The sequence below is a fragment of the Staurois parvus genome, unplaced genomic scaffold (genome assembly GCF_062004578.1).
Source record: "Staurois parvus isolate SC_StPar_1 unplaced genomic scaffold, SC_StPar_1.0 ptg000678l, whole genome shotgun sequence".
Classification (NCBI taxonomy): Eukaryota; Metazoa; Chordata; class Amphibia; order Anura; family Ranidae; genus Staurois; species Staurois parvus.
In genome coordinates, this window is record NW_028318474.1 from 2,606,509 (window position 1) to 2,632,580 (window position 26,072).

The window sequence follows — 26,072 nt, forward strand, 5'->3', positions numbered from 1 at the left end:
GCCAGACTCCACCTGTGTGACCAGTCTCCTGAAGCCTCTTCTCCAAGGTGATTTGTTTGGGAGTCGCAGCGTTCAATGCATGCGTTTCATGTTCTAGAACTATAAACAAAGCTCTGATCCCCGCACAGCAAACAAACATTCAAGCAGAAATTCTAATAACTAGGAGCAGTGTCACACATAGGCCTCATTTTCTCAGCATGTAAAAGCAGCTCTATGTTAGGCCTGGTTCACACCTCTGCAATTTTCTGTGCATTTTCAGTTTTGCAGAAACGTCGTACAGTCCATTTAACATGGTTTCCCATGGGTCACGTTCACATCTGTGCGTTTTCCACCGGTGCATTGTCTGGAAAGGATCAGGAAGGTTTCTTCCTGCAGCAGGTTGCAGTTTTTGTTCCATAGATTTCAATGGAAATGCAGCAGAAACGCTTTTAAAAACGCAGTGCTTGCATTCTTGATGGTTTTTTTTTTTTGTTTCTCCCATAAGACAAAAGACACCTGCCAAAGGCACAAAACGCATCAAAAACTCATTAATATGTCACGTGAAAAACATGCAAAATGCATCAACTGCAACCTGTACAGGCATGAACCTGGCTTTAGGATCCTTCCAGGCACAGCTCAAAAAGATATGGGGCCACACCAGGCTCTAAATGGTCAATTCTCCTCCATAGCAGTCCCTGCACAGCTCCATAGAGCCCCTTTCACATGGGTGTTCCAATCAGGCCCACCTGCCAGTTTTTTAGGCAGACCTGATCGGAAGGTCCATGCAGCCCTATAGACAGGAGGATGTAAACTGACTTGTGTCGGTTTGTAAACCCGCCTACCTTCAGGTCCAGGAAAAAAAAACGGAATAGCACTGCGTTCTTTTCTTTTTTTCCCAACCAGATTGGAGATAGTCTGATGTAAACTGACAGCGCAGTCTGTTTACACCCGGCTGCCCATAGAGTTGACAGGGGTCCACCCTTGTCTGCCGGGCAGAAACTGAACGAGTACAGGCGTCCAAACAGTGCGGACTTCGCTCCGTGTGAAAGGTGTCTACAACATAAATCGTCGTGCCTTCTATAAAACCAGGTTTATTACAATAAAGGGTTAGTAATGCTCGTGGTTTCATAGGCAAATCGATGGCTCACCAGGTCTCCATATAGCGTTCTCTATTTGGCTGATCCAGATCGATTCTACTTCCTCAAACTCCTGGGAACACCCCAACAGCTGCTGAAACCTGGGATTGAACCAGGGACCTTTAGACATTCAGTCTAACGCTCTTCCAACTGAGCTATTTCAGCAAATTTAGGGGCGTCAGTTTTATTAGTTCTGTATTAACAAGTTTGCTTGGAGGCGGGATATTGTGGATTTTGGAGAGCTGCACTTCTTTCATTCATTTGTTTCATGTATTTGTCAATAGATTTCTGGACACTTTTGTGTGCAGAGGGAGCTGCAGGTGCTGCATATAACCTGCCATACAAGGGAATATATTTGTAAACGCTGATACTTCTTTACATCAGCTCTTATCCACACATGCATGTCCAACGTATTTTCCCAACACGAGGAGGCATTGGCGTTTCAATGAGTGCGGCCACGTACAGCCATTTACTTGTATGGCTGGCTGCATGTAGCACCTGGAGCAGGAAAGCACCCAGAAATGTACACTAGGTGCATAAAATGCCTACAAAAAGCTGAGTGACTGAACTCTAACGTGTATGTACAGTTTGTATAGTTTTCTTTTTAATTTTAGAGCAGCGGTTCTCAACCTGTGAATCGCGACCCCTTTGGGGGTCGAACAAACCTTTCACACGGTTCGCCTAAGACCATTGGAAAACACATATTTCCGATGGTCTTAGGAACCGAAACACCGCTCCTCTATCCGTCTCCAGGCGGGTCTGCCCACATGCAGAAACGCCCACATACGAGTACCCGGCGCAATGACATCATCGCGCCAACCCCATCACATACAGTGCAGGCAATCGCTGACTGTGCAAGCAGCTCGCCATCCTGCCAATGCACTGTATGGGCTGAGCAGCCGTAGCCTGGAAGGAAGTGAGACTCAGGCTGGGTTTGTCCCCTTGGACTTCCTGTTATCTACCGATCCATGGTAACCCATCCTTCCCCTTGCCTCAATTTCATGCCGCCTATGCTACTTGGGCTCAACAAGGTTTGAAGCTTTTTGCGCAGTTATTTGACACTATCTCAGGCTCTGCCCTCCCCTTCTCTCGTATTAGTGAGTGCTACCAACTCCCGCCCCATCACTTCTTAATGGTTCAGCAAGGCATAGATCATATCTCAAGCACATGCCGGAATAGACCAAGAAGATTCCAAACGTCTATGGTGGATATATTGCTGAAGCGGAAAACATTTAAGATCTCGAACATTTATAAACCACTGAATCTATGCCTGTCTAAGTCCCTGTATTCCTCCTCTACCATCTCCACCTATCTAGATTCAAAATAGCTGCCCCCTGTACAAATCTCCACGACCCACATTGCTAGACAAGTTGTGGTATTGTCCATTCATCTTGGAATTTTAGAAACAACTGGAGACATTCGCTGCTTCTGTCACGGGTTATTGCCCGACACAAGGTCCCTTTCTGCTCATATTTGGCAATTTCCCCTCTACACGCCTGGAGCAGTCCAGACCTCAATTACTAGCTATACAACGCAATAAGGCTTGGCTAGCCACCTGCTTCATGATTGCGCGACGGATCATTCTCAGAAAATGGCTATCCTCCGCTCCGCCTTCAGTTCCTGAGGTCAAGCAAGATCTATTACATCTTCTTCGTAGAGAAAAACTTGACTTAGACTTGTCACTAAAAGCCTTGACGTTGCGGTTCCAGAAAAAATGGGGCCTCTTAATATCAAGGTCTCTTCCCCCTCTGGAGCAGAGCACGTACCTCCAATAGGCCATATGGTTATCCCTATCCACATTCCTCATAACTCTTTTGATTTTACTGTATTGTATATCTCAAGGATGTTTTTAATGGGTGTCAGTCACATGATGGGTCTCCATATAACCAATTCTTTATTACAGGATTGCATAATGGCTCTGCAAATAGGTAACAACATGCGTTCTTCCTGTTTTGTGCTTTCTGTGCCGGGATCCCTTCTTCCGTGGGGAGCTCTCCTTTGTTTGAGCGTCCCCATGCAGGGGAGGAATCTCCAGTTCTTCCGTTTGGGCCTATACTTAAACCCCCCCCCCCCTTTCTTTTCCCCCTTTCCCTTGACTACTAATTATGGTTTGGTATGGTTATAGTAAAGATGCCTTATTAGGCGTGGGTTGCACATGTCTCCATCTCTTCATTATTCTAGGCCACTTCTTGCTACTCCTGTGTCTGACAAGGATCCCACAGAGGCAGCGACCACCCTGGGGACCTCTGTCATTCTTCTGGCTTTAGCGGATATGGCTTGGAAGGCCCCACTGGTTCTAGCCTCCCCCCCTTAGTTATCATCTTGTTTATTACTTTGAAACCTGTAATATGCTCATTGAGCTTGATTACATTTTTTTTTTTACCTATTCTTTTGTAAGTTTAGACCACTTCTCTGACTCTGAGTACACTGTTGCATCTACTGTATTGTTGTTTGAAACCCCAATAAAAATATTATTTAAAAAAAAAAAAAAAGGGCAGCACTGGGGATCTGAAGACTAGCAAAGGATCAGCCCAGTTGAAGATAGCACTGGACTCATGCATCTACAGCAGTGGTCGGCAAGCCGCGGCTCGCGAGCCACATGCGGCTCTTTACAAACTTAAATGCGGCTCTCCTGTGTGCCGGGCGCCCGCTCCCCTCCCTCCTCTCGGGCGGGCGGGCGGCCGGCCGCCCCCCCCCCCTCCCCTCCTCTCCTCCTCTCCCCCTCTCCCCTCCCCTCCTCTCGGATGGCCGCCCCCCTCCCTCCTCTCGGGCGTCAGGACTCTGCAGCTGTCAGGATGTAGGCGGGGCAGCGTGACGAACTCTTCTCCTCTCACAGTCCTCCCTGAAGACCAGAACGGCGCGGGAATACGAGAGGAACGCGCGGAGCAAAGGTAAGTGAATTGACACAGGGGGGACTTACTATATGGGGAATGAATTACTATATGGAGGACTTACTATATGGGGAATGAATTACTATATGGAGGACTTACTATATGGGGAATGAATTACTATATGGAGGACTTACTATATGGGGAATGAATTACTATATGGGGGACTTACTATATGGGGAATGAATTACTATATGGAGGACTTACTATATGGGGAATGAATTACTATATGGAGGACTTACTATATGGGGAATGAATTACTATATGGGGGACTTACTATATGGGGAATGAATTACTATATGGGGGACTTACTATATGGGGAATGAATTACTATATGGGGGACTTACTATATGGGGGACTTACTATATGGTAGATGAATTACTATATGGGGGACTTACTATATGGGGAATGAATTACTATATGGGGAATGAATTACTATATGGGGGACTTACTATATGGGGGATGAATTACTATATGGGGGACTTACTATATGGGGAATGAATTACTATATGGGGGACTTACTATATGGGGGATGAATTACTATATGGGGGACTTACTATATGGGGAATGAATTACTATATGGGGGACTTACTATATGGGGGACTTACTATATGGGGGACTTACTATATGGGGAATGAATTACTATATGGGGGACTTACTATATGGGGGATGAATTACTATATGGGGAATGAATTACTATGGGGGACTTACTATATGGGGGATGAATTACTATATGGGGGATGAATTACTATATGGGGGATGAATTACTATATGGGGGATGAATTACTATGGGGGGGATGAATTACTATATGGGGGATGAATTACTATATGGGGGATGAATTACTATGGGGGATGAATTACTATATGGGGGATGAATTACTATATGGGGGATGAATTACTATGGGGGATGAATTACTATATGGGAGATGTATTTTCAGTTTTAAAAATGTGGCTCTCAAAATAAATTTCAATTGTGGTTTTGGCGAGATTTGGCTCAGTTGAAAAAAAAGGTTGCCCACCACTGATCTACAGTATATAGCCGTCATTCATGTCGTCCAGCAATGTGTCATGTCATTCCCGATGAATATTACATAAGTGGTGATCTGCCGACATGGCAAACCACTGCTCCTTCCAATCCTCTCATTGAAAAGGGATGGGGTTATGTTCCATTGTATAAGTCATCTTTGCTTGATCCCGATAATCCTCCTTTCTAGTACAATTTCTCCTTAGTCTGACAAATTGTCCTTTAGGGACATTCATAAGCCAGGAGGTGTGATGACAACTGTTCAGGGGTATATAACCATTGCGATCTACCGTCTTGAAGAATGTTTTTGTTAGTAGAGGATCCTGTTCCTGCATAATCTCCATATCTAAAAACTTGATAGTCTTCTCACTTATCACCCAAGTAAGAACAATATTCTTACTGTTAATCTTTTTTCTTTGATCCATGTCAATCACGATGAATGATTCACATAGGTGGTGATCTGCCGACATGGCAAACCACTGCTCCTTTTAATCCTCTCACCCAAAAAGGATGAGGTTATGTTCCATTGTATTAATACAATGTCATTCATGTCGGCCGGCAATATTGATTCATATCAATCACGATGAATGACGCACATAGGCGGTGATCTGCCGGCATGGCAAACCACTGCTCCTTCTAATCTCACCCAAAACGGATGAGGTTATGTTCCATTGTATAAATCCAACGTCATTCATGTCGTCTAGCAATGTTGATCCATATCAATCACGATGAATGACGCACATAGGCGGTGATCTGCCGACATGGCAAACCACTGCTCTTTCTAATCCTCTCACCCAAAAAGGATGAGGTTATGTTCCATTGTATAAATCCAACGTCATTCATGTCGTCAAGCAATGTTGATCCATATCAATCACAATGAATGACGCACATAGGCGGTGATCTGCCGACATGGCAAACCACTGCTCCTTCTAATCCTCTCACCCAAAAAGGATGAGGTTATGTTCCATTGTAATAATCAACGTCATTCATGTTGTCCAGCAATGTTGATCCATATCAGTCACGATCAATGACGCACATAGGCGGTGATCTGCCGACATGGCAAACCACTGCTCCTTCTAATCTCACCCAAAAAGGATGAGGTTATGTTCCATTGTATAAATCCAACATCATTCATGTCGTCTAGCAATGTTGATCTATATCAGTCACGATGAATGATGCACATAGGTGGTGATCTGCCGACATGGCAAACCACTGCTCCTTCTAATCTCACCCAAAACGGATGAGGTTATGTTCCATTGTTTAAATCCAATGTAATTCATGTTGTCCGGCAATGTTCATCCATATCAATCACGATGAATGACGCACATAGGCGGTGATCTGCCGACATGGCAAACCACTGCTCCTTCTAATCCTCTCACCCAAAAAGGATGAGGTTATGTTCCATTGTATAAATCCAACGTCATTCATGTTGTCCAGCAATGTTGATCCATATCAGTCACGATGATTGACGCACATAGGCGGTGATCTGCCGACATGGCAAACCACTGCTCCTTCTAATCTCACCCAAAAAGGATGAGGTTATGTTCCATTGTATAAATCCAACATCATTCATGTCGTCTAGCAATGTTGATCTATATCAATCACGATGAATGATGCACATAGATGGTGATCTGCCGACATGGCAAACCACTGCTCCTTCTAATCCTCTCACCCAAAAAGGATGAGGTTGTGTTCCATTGTATAAATCCAACGTCATTCATGTCTTCCGGCAATGTTGATCCATATAAATCACGATGAATGACGCACATAGGCGGTGATCTGCCGACATGGCAAACCACTGCTCCTTCTAATCCTCTCACCCAGAATGGATGAGGTTATGTTCCATTGTATAAATCCAACGTCATTCCTATCATCTAGGAATGTTGATCCACTCATGATGAATGACGCATAAAGGTGTTGATCCGTGGTAAACCAACTGTCCTCTGATCTTCCGGCAGTTTTTTTATCTTGATGTGAATTCAGTTTCATTCATGTTGTCCAGCACTGTCGATCCATGTCAATCATGATGAATGATGCACAAAGGTGGTGATCTGCCTGCTATACACTGTAATAGCCTGCTATAAGCTGACTCTTTGCCCCAGGAAAGCAAAAGTTAGGTCATTCCTGTGACCCACAAGAGAAGTATGGTCTAACCTTGTGGTGATCTGTCCAAAAGAACGTGGCTCAATGCAGATGGTGCGAATGAGCCCTCATTCTTTCATTTCCTCTCCACCATCCTTCTCCATTTTGTGCTTTTGAAGCTGAAGCCATCGAACAATCTCTGTTGCTCTTCTGCAATTTTATTTTCTGTATTTCCTGTGTAGGGAATCAGTTCCTTCACATCAATTTGCTGATTTGTGTCGATTTGTGAGCGCAGACTTTCTTCTGGCATCTTCAATGGTGAGGTGGCCTTTCCTTTCTCCAGCTTCTTCCAGTAAATGGTACTGAAGAAGGGATGTTTTCGCAGTTGTTTCACTGCCTGCCGGCGATCGCTCGGATTTATTTCAAGAAGCTATAAAGAAAAAGAAATGAAATTTAGCATACGGTAGATTGTCACTAACAGAAACTGATCAATCAGCCAGTTTAGTGTCGGCTATTTCTTAAAAATAGAAAAAAAACACCTCAGAATGTCATATTTTAATTCCTTGGTGTAGTTTTCACTGAAGATATATATGTCTGTTGGAAGGATCAAAGTGAACATTTCTGAACCAGTGAATGAGTTCATCCAAAAGCTCATGGATAGTTCCTCTATTATTCTGACTCCCTGTGTGGTGAATATCTTGCTATACCGTGTGTATATAACACTTCCAGAAGTCGGATGCCCCCTGTGTGCTTTCTTACACCTGGTGATGTACTGGATACTAGAGAACGTTTTGCAAGCTTCTCTCATAAAGAACACTACACTAAGGATCTATAGCTTTTGCATAATTCTAATTGTAGAGTATACTTACTCTTTCAATGACATCTTGAAGTTCAGGATCCATGTCCCTCGGATAGAAGTGTCTCCTGAATCTGGCTTCACCAGGATGTGCTCCTGTGGCCATTTCGAATAAGATGACACCCAGTGACCAATAGTCAGACATAGCATCACAGGGTTTTCCTTGTAGAACCTGATAAAACAGAGAGTAAGATTAACTATAAAATAAAGCACACGATGAGCTGCACAGAGCAGTAATAATAGTTAACAATGGTTGGTGGGAATGACAGGTCACAGTGGGCCTCCTGTTGTTTTTTAGGTTTTTTGAGTCACCATCATTGTGGCTCTGCTTCTTTCATCTCCAAAATTCTTGTTAGGTTCATAGATATTATAAGATAAAGATGGGAGCAGTAGAGGGGAAAAACAAGGGTGGTGTTATACTTACTTCTGGGGCCATATAGATTGGAGTACCGGCACAAGTAAATACTTTGTCGGATCCAAACACGTCGGCTTCTGAAAGGCCAAAGTCTGCAATTTTGACATGGCCGGAGCTGTCGAGCAGTATATTCTCGGGTTTCAAGTCTCTGTAAAAAAAAAAAAAAAAGGAGAGAGTTAGATTTACAGATCAAATGTTTAAAACCGTAATTCAACCAATACTAATAGTTCAGCTTTCAAGGGGTGCCAGCGGGTTAGATCCCCTTCTAACTTTCTGCACTGCTTTACGAATGGTAAGAGGAACCTCATGACCTTGGCTGTCAGCTTACTGCAGTGTAAGAAACCATATCAAATCACAGTTGGTCATTCTGCAATGCTTCAACATCTTTATTGAAAAGAAGGGATCAGAAACACTCCGCAGGCTTTCTTCCTGCGTCACCTTTTGCCCTTCTAGTGGGGGCATGATTACGTCCCACTAGAGGGTGATAAGTGTTAGAATTAGGCAGCCTGGGGAGTGTTTCTATCCACGTGTCTTTAATAAAGCCATAGACTCATTTCAGATTGACGGAGTGCACCTCAATATTGTTTCTTCTGCTGGTTTACGGGGATTGATGGGACCCAGAGCAAATTTTGCACCTGTGGCTGGTTTTGCTCAGCTGCTGAATGGGACATGGCACAGTGTTAGAACAGGACATCTACAATTGCAAATGTATGTAATATGGGGAAGTGAGACTCCCTTACTTAGGCTACGTTCACACTAGCGTTGTGTGCAGGCGGCAGAGAGGCCTCGGACAATTCTGCACATTGCAGCACATGGTGCTGTTCTAACGGGAGCGTTAGCGTCGCGGAAAAACGGACGCCCCTGGTCGAGTCAGGAGGCGTTGAAGCCTCCTATTCTAGTCTACGGTGCCGCTCCGCAAACGCACGGCCGGCGTTTGCGGTGCGGTGGCGACACGGTTGCGGGGCGTTTGCGGAGCGGTAACACCATTCAAACTTCATTATAGGCGTTTGTAACGCTCGGCAAAGCTTAGCAACCTCCGCTAAACCGCGCATGCGGCATTTGCGGAGCGTTAAAAGATGCTCCGCAAACGCCGGACCAATGCTTGCCAAACGCTATAGGGGCGTTTGGCAAGCGTTGGTAAAAAGAGTCGAGTGTGAACGAGCCCTTAGAGTCACAAAAGCTTCAGCAGCAGGGGACAGAACTGGCCATGGGCAATTCAACCCTTGTACACCCATCCACAACTAAAGTAGCAGTATTGGGTGGTGTTGTACTTTACTGAAGATTAGAAGATATGGAAGATCATGGTGGAGACACTTACCTGTGCATTATTCCTTGGCGGTGCAGATATTGTAGCGCGCAGAGAAGTTCTGCAGCAATAAATCTGTAAAAAAGGAGAAAAGGTCTACGATTATTGCACGTCTCACAGCATAAGTAAACAAATGATTAAGAGGTGATTTCTTCCAAGCCTTGCATGTCATAAGCAGCAATGTATTACTGTGATAATGACAGGCCCTGCTCTTTTCTTGGGTTTCTTTGGTTCTTAACCAGGGATTGGATCATAGTCACCTGATCTGTGGTAGCTGACAACCATTGGCTAAGACCTGTGGGGTTGGAACATTGCTTGTGTGGGGTTGAAGATACAGCCTTGCACGCCAAGATAAACTAGAGGATATAACCGGTGTTTGGCAGATATCACATTAGGCTCGTGCTATGCAGGAGAGTGTTAGCAGATCAATGGTGCTACTAAATTTGCTGGTGACCAGTCACTAGGAGTAGCAACTGATCATTAATCAGCTTGGACAAATAGCTCCCTATGCTATACAGTTAGCATGCTTTAGAATCTTGTAGGGATTAGTTGCATCTGATTGAAGGAGTGTGTGATTATGTGAGATTGATGTCTACAAACTGCATTACAGAGTACTTTGCTGACGGCTGAAAAAGGCTAGGCTAGGGGGTAAACGGAAGATGAGTATGTGTATGGGGGGCAGTGAAGGTTCTTTCCTGATAAAGGCTTACTGAGGTGGGTCGGTGTGGGTGATCTTTTAGTTTAAATGAAGAGAGCAAAATAGGAATTCATTTTTTTGTTAAATCATACTTATCTAGGTGCATGCAGCATCAGTCCGATGCAGCATCTGTCTATGGCCGGTTTTAAGGGTGAGCACTCAACAATCACTTGACAGCTGATTGCGGAGTTCTCACTCAGTCAGCGCTCACTCCGAACAGAGAGCGGTGACTGTCAGTCAGCGTTTCTGCTCTTCCCCACCCCGCCAACTTAATGGAGCACTGGGATGTGGAGTGGAGGGAGCAACTGGCTCAGGCTCTCAACGGATCGTTGAGCTGGGTGCCGCTCCAGATTTTGGGGCAGATCCTTATTTTAAAGTCGGGATCTTTCCCCAGCCTGGACCGGCTGAGTGACATCAGCCGACAGCAGGCTTCAGCCCGCTGTCAGCTGAAAACGGGTCAAGGAGCTTTGTCTGTACTTCTCCTTTAAGATTCATTGTGTAATTACTATATGCAAATCCTTCATCATGACTGTTAACCCTCACCCTTCTCTTAGGCCATATTAACACCTTGGTGTTCTGGGAAATGCATGAAAAATGTGCTAAGATGCAAATCACACTTGTGGTGCCATTAATTCTTAATGGCACTTCAAATGCGGGTAGCAGTTGTGTGGCCAAACGCACCAAAATGTACATTGCAAAAGTGTGAGGCTCGCGGACAAAGAAAAGTACATGAGCTACTTTGGTGCATTTGTCACGCATAAGGCAGCTCACGTAAGTGAATAGGCTGCCCTATGCTGTTGCACGACTAATGTGCAAAAAAAGCCCAAAATAAAAAGGTTGAATGGTGCGGGTATGAATGCAGCCTTAGACGGAATCTTTGTAAGTCTTACCTTATGGTGTTAGTTGGTAATGGAGCAGAAGACTTGATCAGGTCGCGTAGTTCTCCTCCTCTCATGTATTCCATAACAAAGAAGAGATTTTCCTGTAAAAGAAAGAGAAAAATAAGTCGGTTCCAAAAGGTCAAGTGGATGTGAAGTTTGTGTTTTGGTGGAAATGCAGAAATATAGGGATGTCTGGACATGGTAGACGGTTCAGGAGTTTAACGCATCTTCAAACTCAAGAATAAAAATGTCATCTATTTCAGCTTACACCAGTGCTCAGCTATGGAGGCTGTACTAGTGTTCTTCTTTTCAGCATGTCTTCCTTTATTTTCCCCTTGTAATCCTACCACTAATCTACTTCTTGTCCTAGGGTGACTACGCTCACTTACTATTCTCTATGTCTATGGAGGTGCCGTATTGTCATCCTAGGACAATAAGTATGCCTCTCCCCATCCTTAAGAACACCTCTCCCCATCCTCATCTCTATAACATACGGGGAGCTGTGTTGTAGTTCACAGAGGAGAAGTGAGCGGGGCTGATAAGACTGCTTAGGATGACTCAGGACAGCGCTGGAATTCTGACAGGATCACAAGTGTTTTTCTGCACTTATTAAACAGATATAACAACACGCTCTGCTTGATCTATTTAATAGACCAAGTGTGAACAAACAAGAAATGTTCAGTGTTGGCTTTCCATCCACTTTAAGATTAAGTTAACGCGATGCTTGGCAGGAACTTTCAATGTATGGTGAACGTCATTCCTCTGTGGGTAAGCAATATATAGAAGCCATTAACATGCAAACATGTTGTGACAGGTTCTATTGAAGTGACTCTATCATGAGAGAAGTTCAAGGACTATACCTGATCCAAGTCAGTGACTCCGACAGCAAAGCCAAAGTAAGAGCAGGACGGCTGGGGAGAACCAGAATTCCCCAAATTCTGCATTGGCAGCCACCATAACTCTCTCATGTCTTAGCCTCTTTGAAGCTGGACCATCCCTCCTTTTTTTCTGGTTTTGGGATTTATTTCTAGGTCTGTGCTGGACTTGGAGTCCAAATGGATAACATGGATGTGATTTGATGAGTGAGTGATTGATAGGAATGTGAAACTTACTTCTGTTTGGAAGGTTCCATAGGCGTGTGTACAAAAGGAACTCCGTCCAACTTTTTCCAGTATCTGTCTCTCTACGAGGACACTTTTCGGTTCTTCTTGCAGTAATTTCCTCTTCTGTACCACCTTGACTGCCAGTTTCTTGTTGGTGGCAGGATGGGATGCCAGGGCGACCTAAAAAACACAGGACACAAATGATTAGAAGCAATTCAGCTCCGGGTTCTGAAAAGGTTACCTCTGGGTCCAGCAGCAACCCCCCCAGCCTGGCTACGATTGTTAGTCTTAGTTTGAAAACAGTTTATAGAACGGGGAGTCAGCAGGATTTTGTGCAAGTTTTCAGTGGTTTTGACTGTTAGTCAGTAACTTCTAGACTGTTAGGGATTGGGGATAGCTTTCAATAGGCTTTTAGCAAGCCGCAGTAGGCTTTTAGCAAATCACAGCCAGCGCTCACTCTGAAGTCTGTATTCAGCGTTCATAAATTGGGGCTAAAGGCTATGAAGCTGTGCAGCCAAACGTTATGCAATCTGCTATATACAGTTTAAATGTACGTCAGCTTATTTCCTTATATACCAAAGGATTTGTAATTCTGTCTTGCATCTTTTTGTGTATTACACCCCCGACAGACAGTACACCACTAAACATGACTTAGTGTGTAAGCCTGGATTCACTCTACTCGCGTTGCATCCATGTAACACAGTAAACGCACTGGAGATGATGTGCGTTGGCATGCTATTTTTTCATGAGTGGTGTAAAATACCAGTATTGTAGCTTTCTTAAAGCACATTGCATTTACATGCATTCTATTCCAATGTAACCGAGCGCCAACTAATGTATCACACTGGTGTAAACTGGTCCTATGGGGAAAGCATGGATTTCAGCTTGGCATTGAGCAGCACAGCTCAGTGTGTGTAGTGTAAATGGGAAGCGGTAAGGAATAGAGTGGTGTGACCTCCACCTACGACCTACTATTTGCCGACTGGCAATAATAATAACCACTAACTCGCAGTGCATTAAACCCTCTGTTCATAAATCTTTGATTACTTACCTTTCCGTAACTACCTTGACCGAGTATTTTATGAAAGATAAAGCTGTCAAGATTAAAGTCGGCTGGCGGATGCATTTCTAATTTGGTGCCAGGCACATCCCTGACTACCTTGTTGTCATTCTCACCGGCTGCCCGGTTGACTGGTTGTCTGACAGCCTCATCGACGGGCTTGCTAACAGCCTCATCGACTAGCTCGCTGACAACCCCAACGACGGCCTCGTTGGCTGACTTGCTGACAACTTCAGCGACTCTCTCGCTGACTACCTCGCCGACTATATCGCTGACAACCTGGTGAAATCTATCGCTGACTACCTCGACGAGCTGTTGATCATTCTTGCTTGTCTCATCAGCAGCGATCTTCCTTTTCTTATTTGGAGGTGCAGAGAAAATTGGATCTGATGCTGGCCTCTTGTTGTTCCTCTTGGGCAATATGACAGCACATGGTGTTTTGGCCCAACTCGGTGCATGACCACATCGTCCCTGTTTTGCTGGTCTTTCTTCCTCAGCAGATTGGTTGGATCTGCGCTTCTTTCCTCTGTTCATGGCACTCTCCTCTTTGGAACTCTTTCCCTCTCCAGAATTCTTCCTCCCATCAGAGTTCCCATGTTTGCTTTCCCGATTTTTGGGGAATTGCTGAGGTGTCTCCACCTTCAACCCACTATGTGATAAAGTGGGCTTATCCAAATCATCTACAAAAGGTCTCCCTATGATGGTATTCCAGGTGACCTCCTGTCTGTTCTTATATGGATGATATCGGAAACGTAGTTTTGGCCTGGTCCACTTCATTATAACACGTTATAATGAGATCTCACAGAGCACAAAAAAAGGAGTGTGTTCACTATCGCTAGCAGAAGCACACTGACTGTCTGTGGCTGCGCTGCCTGTGGACTGAGTTTCCGTGGTTGCTAGGATACCAACCGGCAACAAAATTCAAATGATTTTTCTGCCAACTGCCGTTTTCCACAGCGAGGCTCCAATTTTTTTTTAGCAGAGTGACAATCACAGAGCTCAGTATTCTGTCCTGGATATATGAAATCCAACACAAAGAGAAATCTGTGTTGCACCTAATACACAGGTAAAGCTTAAAGAAGCCTGCTTTTGGGGTCCTTTCCAATGATGTAGGCAGGTGTCAATAGTGCTGCTTGTAACACACTGAAATACATCAACAAGCTAGGTTTGTTTTTTGAATATGGGCTCATTTGTAATGTCTGTGCTATCAGTATCAGTGAGCACCATTGGGGATCAGTGTGCCTGGTTAGAGCCAAACTCAGCCCCGATGTTTGGTGTGTGTAACATGTGTGTAACATGTAACCAAAGACAAACCTTTTTCTCTGGATCATACAGTACAGGACACAGGACTTGTATTCATAGACCATGAGATCTATTTTGGGCAGCCTCAGGTCAGGGGTTGTTTACAAGAATGCCAACTGTCAGTGGTGAGGGGTGAGGGGTTAGATCCACTGTCATATTTGTACTGCTGGCTGTATCCCCATTAGAGAAATGGACTCTCTCTCATGATTTCCATAAAGAGAGATTCATAGAAAATGTTTCATCCCAACTCTTATCATTGCCCACAGCAACCAATCAGCTTGCAGCTTTTATTTTTCCCCACACAGGTTAGAAAATGGAAATGTAAAGGCTAATTGGCTGTGCTCCAGTGAAGACTAATTAATCCCCCCCCCCCCCCCCAGTATGTCACAATTCTGAGATATTGACCAATTAACAGATGGAAGGAAATACATCATTTTTAGTGGAAATGTTGGCACATTTTCCATGTGCCAAGTCAACCAAATTCTGTATGCCTATTTAATTAGCGCTTGCTGTGACAACATCATAAAAGTGATTCCTGCCATTTTATTACTTGCTCTTGTGGGGGTGTTGGGGCGCCAGATCCAAGCATGCTTATGTTGGCGCACGGGAACGGTCACTGAAGTATAGCACTTGTCATGTGATTTGGCGCAGCTGGTGCAACACCACATAGAACTTGTCTTATACCATTCCACAATTTAGAGCACGGAATATGCAGCAATATTCTCACCACAAAACCGGCGTATTTCCCTTTTTTTTGTAGTTCTCCCGGTGTGACCCCCTTGAAGATATTGTCTTTGTGGGGGCCAGTGTTTTATCTGAGTGCGACATGCCTGCCCCAGACCATCCAGATGTCTGTGTAATGTCCTGTTATGTAATCAGCCTGTCCTTTTTTTATCTATGTAACCAAGCAACAGGAGATGCCTGAGATCTCTGGATAGGGGGGCTTGGGGGGATTACAGTACAGTGGCTTGTCAGGGCCCAGGAATGGGGTTGTGAAAGGAGACCTGTGGGGGTACACAGGTGTGAACAGCACAGTGACCTGTCAGGGTTCAGGGATTGGGGTGTGAGGGGAGAGCTCTGGGGATACATGGGGTATAGTACAGTGACCTGTGGGACTCACAGATCAGGGTGTGGGGGCAGAACTATATGGGTACAGGGGTGTAAAGTACAGTGACCCTATCGGGGCACTAGTTCTAGTGACACCCCATTTTTTCATCACTTTGAGAGAGTTTCTCTCACTTCGGGTATTGGCTATGGGACAGGAAGTGAAGGGACATCTCCCTATGGGACACAAATGGCAGAAAAACAACCTGACAGGTGTTCTAACCTTCCCTTACTCTATCTAAAGTGAAAAAAGAAAGTTTTGTCTTAGATTTACTTTAAGGGCTCATTCACATGGGCACTCAGCTCCATACAGCAAGAAGAGGCATTTCTTAGGTTTCCTGCCCCAGTGCTGCGCTGTGTGCAGGCACCCCATACAAAGTGAATGGCCACACATTGGCTGTATGGACTTGCGCAGTTTGACAGGTATGAAGGGCCAGGTGCAGCTCCTGTGCGTCCGGGTGCGTTCACCTTTCAAACTTGGCTGTGCTGGTGAGTCCATACAGCAAACAGCTCAGAACTAGTACATAAAGTAAACAGATGTTACTTGACGAGCGCCTATGTGATTGAGCCCCAAGGTTTACAGTCTTTTCTAGTATATGATGACCCCTCACAGTGCATGTTATGAAGGAAGTAGAGAATCTACTCAGTGGCCCTGCATTGTATGCAGTAAAAAGAAGCTGAGGGGATAAAGGCCGGTGCGAGTATCCTGCGACCCAGGTTGTGGTTTAGAGGACCTTTGGTTAAGTGGGGGTCTTTGTTCAGTCTTCATACGTAGATTTAGGAGACGTTATGGCGGTCAGTTACACTTTCACTGTATTGCTTATATTTGCGGTGACTTGTGTTCTACATGCTGGTTCCATGTATAACCTTCCCAGTGAGGATAAAGGCCTAGTTCACCTTTACCAAAAAAACTAGCTATGTAGATCAAAACAAAGTGTTCAGCTCTGACTAAAGTGAAATAATACCCTTGCTATAGATGTGGGCCATTTATGTACCTTATCTGCACGGGCATGTTTTTTTTGGTAAATGTGAAGTAACCCTTTAATGACTTGGAATATGCTGGATCTTCACGTAGGTTGCCATTTGACCCTAGGCCAGGCATGGTGTGGTATGGGCTGGTTACCTTTTCCAGAAAATAGCCGGTGCAGTCTGGGGGCTCCAGCCCATATTAAAAAAAACTGCAGCTTTGTAAAATGTTCATTCATGTTATTGTCATATTCTTCTCATACTTATGGACTATGGTTTAAGTCTATATGGACATTTTGTTACTGTTTTTGAAAAATTTCTACTAACCTTTATGTATATTTGAGGAGTTTTTTTTTCACATTGAGATTTGACCTATCCTCAACCTCGATCACTCTTCAGAGGTGTGAGGGTCTTCATAGGGCTCATGGATAATGCATGACATTTTAGGTTAATTTGACCACATATAATGGTTTCTTACACGTATTTATGATTACTGCACTCAGTTTATTCAATTAATTTTTTTCAAATTTTGATCGCCCTTCAGAGGGGTGAGGGTCTTCATAGGGCATATGTATGTAATTATTTAGTGTTTTATTTTCAATTTTTGATCGCTTTTTAGAGGTGCAAAGGTTTCTATAGTGCTCACAAAGTTTTAAGGGTTCACCTAGCACAGTATCCATTTGAATTGGTCTTTTAAGAGACAATATCCTCATATACTTGCAGCTTTGTGACTTCAGTTGATTGGGGATTTGCGCAGTTTACATAAATAATGTATTGTCAACGTTAAAGTGTTACTAAACCCCAGACCCTGCATTCACTATATACGGTCTCCCACAGTACACTAAACATGGAAATCCAATTATTTTAGTAAATATAAACTGCTCATCAGCAGTTAGAGCAGTCTTGTGACTTCTATCAGTGTCCAGCTGAGCACTGATTAAAGCTTGTAGGAGGAGTTTTGCATTTTGCTTTAGGAGGATGCAGAACCCCTGACCTCTGTCTGGACAGTGCTGATTGGCCCTGTTAATCACATGCACTCTCCTAAGAAAAAAAAAAGAACCCTAGTAATACATACCAAACTGAGCATGTGCAGAGTGACTCCGCACAATGTCTTAAGAGGGGGACACTGAAAGAAGGAGAGGATCAGAGAAATCAGGATCAAACTACATTTTTACACAATGCAGAGGATTAACCCCTTAGGTTCCACAGGGAGTATAACAAGCATGCTTTACTGCATATACAGACTGATTTTACTGTTGTGGGTTTTGTAACACTTTTTCAATCTGTGTTGAAGGAGAAATAAGAGGCAGAGCAAAAATAGATGAATTACACGATACAAAAGGTATAACCAGTACTTAGAATTTATTGCATTCTATACCTGGTGCAGTGATTGCATTGACACTATAGATACAAACGCATGGAGACGGCAACATGAATTGTAGTTGAGGTAGTTGCTTTTCAAAGAGGTAGTGATGAGGCCCGGTGACATCACGGTGCAAAGTCCACATCTCAGAAAAACCTTTGAAATAGTCACAAGATAAATGCTTGTCCCTGTTCCTTCTATCTCACCACTTCAGTAATATTTTTGAGATGACGGTGATGGTTTGAGCTGGGCAGAGAAGCTCTGCAACTATTCTCCTCCTTTTAGGACAATAATTGGGGTCCGTTTAGACTTCAACTTCAGAGCTTAGGTACTGCTGGTCTCTTTCAAAAGAAGCACTGCTGAGATTTTAACTGCAGCAAATTCAAGAGCCGGAATAATTGATCACAATGTATTCAATGTCACCGTGATTTTCTATTATAATTATTTCCTCTTCACTCTCCAGCACAATGACTTCTACCTCACTGTCCTTTGCTGCAATATCCTCCTCTTCCTTCTGCTCCACAAGATCCATGGTTTCTTGGGTGGCAACTTCAAAGTTCCAAGGAAAATGAAGAAAATCTAGAACAACTCTGACTTGGTTCCTGCAGCTGGGGTCTTGGGCAAGAAGTATGTGAAATAAATCTTGAGCCCTCCTGCTGACATTCTCCCAACCACTTGGTGGTGGAACATGGTCAGAGTTGTTCTGCCAGTAAATAAACCTTTGAAACCATAGATCTTGAGCTGAAGCTGTTTCCCATGGATAGTTTCCAGTGAGAAGAACATACAATACAATACCAAGGGCCCAGATGTCAACACTAGGATCCACCACAATTGACTCCCTGTGCTCCAGTTCACAAAGTTCCGGGGACATGAATGTGTTGAGGGGTGCCATTGATGGAACAACTGTACCGGCAAACTGAGTCAGTCCAAAGTCACTTAATTTCACATTATGACATCTCTTGTCCATAAGTAAAATATTGTCCGGCTTTAGGTCCCTATGCACCAGGTTTTTGCTGTGCATATATTCAAGAGCCTGGGTAAGCTGTAGTGCACACCGTTTGACCAGCTTTTCTGGAATTCCCATCTGGAAAAGTTAAAACAATTAATTATATGATATTTGGCTTTAAAATAACACTATTTTACTAAAAAATAATATTCAATAATATCAAATTCAATACAACGTTGGTTACTTTTTAAATCTGCAGATGGAATTCTATGTGAACATCAGTGCAACCGATCTCCAACTACTTCAGCAATAATTGGGCAATGAAGGAAATATGGGAGGTCTAACTGGTTTTAAATTTTACCTCTGGCTTAAACACCAGACTAACCTTTAATATAGAATGGTGAAGGATCACAACCTGTATCATGATTGTTATCTATGTGCCCACTAGGAAGGGAGGGGGGAAGGAGGGATGTAATCTCTATTTTTGTCTTTCTGCTTTTAAAGACAAAATTAATGGCGAATGCAAATTTTACAGTTGTCACAGAACAAGAGATGAGGGGAAATCATCCAATGGGGACAACTGTTTAAGAGGGGAATTCCCCTAACGTTGTAGACTTCCTACTACCTCCTGTTCCAACTTCTTGATTGGATTAAGGAAAATCTTGCCCAGATGGTGCAGAGAAAATAGCTGACTGGGGATTTTAGCCCTTCCTTAGTTCTCTCCAACCAGGCCAACAATATTTGGTATAAATGCATGCAATATATAGAAAGTATCATCCATGACAAAACACCAGTTTCTATTAATCTCCAGGATCCCTAGGACAAATTTATAGAATTAGCAAGCAAATGCTAAAGTGTCAGCTACTTCATTAGCTTTACTTACCCCTGGCTGGATGATGGAGTGAAGAGATCCAGCAGGTGCCAATTCCTGGCTGATCATGTAACAGTCTGAGTTTTCCAGAATTCTCGAATGGGTAGATATTATGCCCTCGTGTCCAGTAACAAAGAGTGACATGCAAACTTCATGAAGAAAGGCCTCTAGTCTGGTTCGCTCCTTTTTTACCTTTTTTAGGGCAACAAGGCTACCTGTTAAAGAGGAGGGAAACAAAGTTGATTACAATAAGACTTGGACATCTAAAACTCTGGGGGATGTCCAATACTTGAGCCCATTCATTTTACATAGACTGGATGCTTTTCTTCAAAATGTAGCCGTCTTCTCTAGGCCCTCGCTAGCAGTGAGATATGTAGCTGCCCATGCAGCTAGATCTATTGTCCCTTCCCATCTAAATGCCAAGTGTCTAGGTTGTGCATAGTGGACCATCAGTTTATAGTCAAATCTGTTACATACTTAGCTGCCTATGACCCACTATAACTGTGTGTGATCATCATGAATCTGTCATGAGAGAAAAAGGAAGCCTGCTTTTGGTGAGCTCTTCTTCAAATTGCCAATTACCTGGCTGCCATATTGAATCTACCCAATTGAATTTATAGAATCCCTGACCTGGAACCTGTATGCAAATATGTACTTTTGTAAAATATCAAGGCTTGCTCTGTGGCATAACAACCAGTAGCTAGCACTTTCAGGAGGAGTTCAAAAAATGTGGCCTTCATGTTTTACTCATGGCAGGTTGTTAAAGATATGCAAAAGGACCAACTCAAGAAATTGATAACAGGTGGAAAGGCTTTTGTTTTCTGTAGGAACAATGCCAGCTGCCTGAATGGGATTTTGCACTGTTCAACCAGTTTTTATATTTTGTTAGTGCTGAATTAGATCTTTGTGCATCATGGTCTTTTCCCCAAATTTATGCAACAAAACCCCTACCTCTAATAAGGTCATTTAATCAGTAAAGATGCTAATGTTTGTGCTATCTGTTCTAGATGTTCAAATGGTCTGCAAATTAGAAATTTTTTTGTAATTATTTAAGAATTCACTTACCCAGTTCCCTGTCAACAGCCATCACAACTTCTCCATAACTACCCTCGCCAAGATGTCCCAGGATTTCGTATCGCTCTTCTCCAATTGTTTCATTCTCACAAGTTAGGTGGGCTGCCATTGTGAATATAGCAATATCAGATGTTCTGTGCAGAAATCGGTATCCAAAAGATCTTGAGGACCCTAAGAAGATATGTGAGGTCCACAAACTATCTTTTGTCTTTTTATAGAGAAGTTGAGCCAGGATTCAAGCCAGGAAACCACAAACCTTCATTAGAATGCAAATTGAGGCATCACTTGAACTTAACCAATCAAGGTGATTCCTTTCTGTTTGTGTCTACAGGTTCAGGTCACAAGAGGTAGTAGGGAGTGGGCATGTCTTTATTGTCCCAGGTTTTAGATTGCTAATGTTGAAATTTGGGCCTCTGAGGAAATTTGACATGTTCAAATTAAAACTTGGCGAGATTAGCTCTATGCAAACTGGTGTTGTAGAGGATGTCAACTATTGGTTGGAAATGACCAATTCTCACTACTCTGGTCTTGGTATTAAATATCTTCTGTTCCAATGATTTATTGGAACTTTTAATTTCTTTAAAGTTTCATAAACCATTTTATGACTATAGTGTCACTCCTAATATAGTGTACTACAGAAATCTAAGTAATATCTTGGTCAGAGCTCCAATTAGCCTGTGTACTGCTGGTTTGTTGGGTTGTACAGGGTTTTTATGCAAAACCTTGATATTCTAACAAAAGGTTATTCAAATATATATCTGAATGATTAGGCTTCTACTGATTAGTATCAACACCTCATCCCTACTACAGAACATTTACTAACCATCACACATTTTATAATTTTTATTTTAATGCAATGCTTGAACAAAAATGTACAAATCTAAATAACAAAGTATTGTTCAATGGTGTGTAACAAATATATTAAATAAAATGATCTCCTATACAGTGAGGGAGCCTTGCTCAGTTCTGTAATACTAGAAGTTTTTTTTTTCTTTTTTTAAAATAGAGCAAAACTATTTGGGGGGGGGAGGGGGATAGAGTAAGGCTACCTTCACTTGTATGCAGGTTGAGTTTCTCCATTGCATTTTGTGTTTTTTGCACCTGTGTTTTTGATGCAATTTTGTTTTATTTTTCTTGTAGCTAGGCAGATTTAAAACTCATCAAAAATGCACTACATGCTTCTATGCAGCACTTCCATTGACATCTATAGAACCAAAAAACTCAACTTTTGGATTCCCAGATAGAAATGATAAACTGACAAATATCCGAACCTTCTTTCACTCTATCCAAAATAAACAAAAGTTTTGCCTTTCAGTTATTTTTAAATTGTGTATACACCTTTGGCTACTTGGTGAAACAAGGGCTTTAGTTTAGCCATTTATAGGCTATTAAATATCTAAATGGTTGCATATATAAGATTATGATTTGCATATTAAGGTTTTTATGTAATTTTTAATTTTTGAAATTAAAATGAGTGGTATTTTGTATTGAAACTGCATGGGTTTGCATGGTTTTATTTCCCAAGATACAATAGATACAAAAGATACTCAGCTGTCAATTGAATTGAGGATTAGATGTGAATGGGAATATCATTCTGCAACTCTTGATTGTTTTGCAGTCTCAGGATAAAATATTAACTTTGTGATAAAGTGTTTAAAAATTGAATTACCCTTAAAGCAGTAAAGTTGATTTTAAAAGCACCGCAGCTAACATTCTGGCCTTTTTTCACCCTATTCAGTGTTCTAGTAATACACAGGTCTAACAACAAAAGGTCTCCCCTGTCTTTCCATATCTATTGTTTAATGTTTGTTTACTAGTAAAACCTGGAGATGTAAATGGTAAAGTTCTACTACTTTATATGCATGCTCAGTACTCCACCCAAGCACAGGGTAGAGCAATCTAATCAACTTTTGATTTAGTTATGTAGTTAAAAAGCTGTCTAGGTATTGTTTGCTAAGAATTGCAGCAAATACAGAACTCCTCCCTTTCTGGGACACACCTAACACAGAAAAGACCACAGTGTTTAGAATCCAATTAGCAATGACAAGGAGGGGGGGGGGGGGCTTTACTAAAACTGGAGCCTGCAAAATCTGGTCCAGCTCTGCATAGAAATCAATCAGCTTCCAGAAACTGAAGTTTGAAGCTGATTGGCTACCATGCACAACTGCACCAGATTTGCACTCTCCAGTTTTTGTAAATCAAACCCAAAATTACAATATTTTGACCACTAAAAGGCTCCTATATAGTTCATTGGTTTAGCCATCTGCCTGGAGTTCATTTTTACTATCATTGCTCTTTTGATAAGATAAAATTCTGGTGCAAAAAAAAGGTAGAGGGCGTGTACACAAAAAATGATATATATTAAAAACACTGCCAATGGTGTGTGTGTGTCTATGTGTAGATAGAGAGATATTAATTTCTACATATGGCACATCCTTCCCTCCCTCCCTTGTCTTTATTGCTCTTTGGCACTCCTATCAATCAAGCCTGCAGGTCCTCATTTAGCAATATTTAATTGTTTTCTTTAGACTTGGTAACCTATGTGACCACAAACCCCTTCTTTATGGCACAACATGTCTGTCATCAAGTCTGGAATTTACCATTTACTGGAGCAATGTAGTATGGGGCTTCATGCTAAACCAAGGTAGCAGGTCCACCCCTTTACAGAAAATGTTGCAGGATCTTCGCAAGTAATTAGAATCCTACATATGGGGGCCAAAGTTCATTACCACTAATAGGTTAGCCTTCAAAGTAACTAACACTGGCCATACAAGATTAGAGTTTAGTTTGAAAAGTGTTAGGTTTTGAAAGTTCAGTTGTCTAATGGTTAATGAGACCAAGCTTTTACATTTCTCACAATTCTATCCTACTGAACCATGTCACTGGGAGGGAAAGAGGGTGAATCTCCACAGTTAACACAGAAAGAATAACCTGATATCCTTCCCCGCACTATATAAACAAACATGCACACTGTGGTGTGTATGCAATAACATGAAGCCTTGAACCCAAACTTGTAATGCACATTACTGCATATACTGTAGACCTAGTAAGGGTATGGCTGCAGGGTAAGAAGAGATATACTTTTATTCATATAGTTTTTTTTACAGTGGAAGTAAAGCCATTTTGGTATATTTTACCTACAGATAAGTCTTTAATAAGGCTTACCTGTAGGTACTGTGAATATCTCCTAAATATGTCCTTTAGGAGTTATTTATTGTAGACGCACCGGTGATGTCACTGGTGCACGCTAACTGTGCCCTCAATGGATGGGGTGCCATCCATTGAGAGAGTTGTGCCGCAGCTGAAACTCCCGTGTGCATGCGCAGGGGTGTAAGGACATCGCGGCTCGGCCGATCAGATGGCCACAGCTTTCAAACCCAGAAGGAAGACCAGGTGAAGATGGAAGCCTTGGGGAGCTGTGACAGCACTCTGCTGGAGGGCTTTGTTTTCCAGCAGGTCTTTCATAATGTGCTAGTATGCATTATGCTTTTAAACTTGCAGGGAGAAGATTTTTTAGAATTGTTTGGGCAGTTTACTACCACTTTAAAAATTGGTGTTAAAAGCCCCAAATAATGTAAATATTTGGCCCATTACTTCACATTGTACTGCATTTGGCATCAGCTAAAAGCTACCCATGGTGATAGCAAGCACGTTAATGCGGTTTGAAATTTATATCCTGTATGCCAACTTCCCACCCAGCAACCTTGGGACCCTCCTGCACAGCCTAATGACTCACCACAAGGAATAGTGAGACCAAAGATGGCGCATTGTAGACACCCTTACACCATTTGCACAGAGGAAAGAGACAGACACAGAGGCATAACAATAAAATACCATTTTATCAAACTAGTCAAATAAGAGGCATCAAACATGAAAAATAAATAAGAATAATAGAACTAAACTGAGCAAATTTTATAGATCTAATTAACCTAAAAAACTGATTGCGCTTACATTAGCAAATTTAAGTTTCCATACCTACACAGATCTTACAATTTGATTGGGAAATTGCAAATTGCACATCTCCTTATTATTTAGGATTTATATAGTGCCAACAGTTTGCTCAGCGCTTTACAATATAACGAGAGACGATACAGCAACAATACAGTTCAATACAAGAGGGTTAGAAGGGCCTGATCCTGGGAGCTTACAATCTATTAATGTTGGTCTCACAAATGTTTAAGAATGTCTCCAAGCTTTGGTTAAAGGGCTGTATGAGGTCTGATTACCTTAAATAACAAAGGAATGTGATTATCTTAGATTGTAAGCTCCAAGGATCAGGCCCTCCTAACCCTCTTGTATTGAACTGTATCGTTGCTGTATTGTCTCCCGTTATATTGTAAAGTGCTGAGCAAACTGTTGGCGCTATATAAATCCTGTATAATAATAATAATTTGGACAAGGCAGACCACTGCTCTCCTTTTCTGTTTGCATGGGGGGTGAGTTGTCGATTGCGTACACACAAGTCCAGTATATAACACACAGCTAGACTGGAAATATTTGTCTCGACTCAGAGCTTGCGTTAAGCATGTGTCTGTGCTGATCATCGGCCATGCCATATAATGGAGGGACCCATGGCTGAAACAGCATCTTTAGTTAAGTATTCTTTTCACATGTCGAGTACAACCCCAAAACCCTAACAAAACACAATTGATGGTTTTAATTCTACCTATAGATCACTTACAACATTTTGGGGCTCAGCATTCTTCCAAATATGCAGCGAGTATAACGAGAACATGTCAAGACAAACTGTGGAAGGCACTATTGCAACTAAATCACAAAGCTAATAGGATACCCCGGAGATTGCTCCTTTAACTGCTTCCACATGCCCACCCTGATAAATTCCCTTTACGAATAATAATGTAGGAAAAAGGGCTTACTAACTTTTGCCTAAAAGTGACTTGTCTAGAAGAATTGCCTAGCCAATGTTAAATCTGTATTGAAGTGGAAATAAAGAGGCAGAAATAGCGAAAGTAGAATTACAAATGGCAGCTAGCTTTTCTATACAAAAAAGATATAAAT

At 42.5% G+C, this 26,072-nt stretch overlaps 1 protein-coding gene across 1 annotated transcript; it reads right to left on the reverse strand.

Moving 5' to 3' along the window:
• Nucleotides 1-18,544: 18,544 nt before the first annotated feature.
• On the reverse strand, nucleotides 18,545-21,162 carry LOC149447667 (serine/threonine-protein kinase SBK1-like). Its single transcript, XM_089652260.1, has 3 exons — nucleotides 21,045-21,162; nucleotides 19,992-20,194; nucleotides 18,545-19,246 (listed from the first exon to the last, which is right to left on the reverse strand). Exons 1-3 carry the CDS (start codon nucleotides 21,160-21,162, stop codon nucleotides 18,545-18,547), a joined length of 1,023 nt encoding a protein of 340 aa, XP_089508386.1.
• Between the last annotated feature and the right edge of the window lie 4,910 nt (nucleotides 21,163-26,072).

Excerpts from the sequence above, each read along its gene's own strand:
- LOC149447667 (XM_089652260.1), bottom strand. The coding sequence starts at position 21,162 with ATGGCAGCCCACCTAACTTGTGAGAATGAAACAATTGGAGAAGAGCGA. Across the intron at positions 20,195-21,044 it reads GGCTGTTGACAGGGAACTGG|GTAGCCTTGTTGCCCTAAAA; the intron begins GTAAGTGAATTC and ends CCTCTTTAACAG. Across the intron at positions 19,247-19,991 it reads ACTCCATCATCCAGCCAGGG|ATGGGAATTCCAGAAAAGCT; the intron begins GTAAGTAAAGCT and ends TAACTTTTCCAG.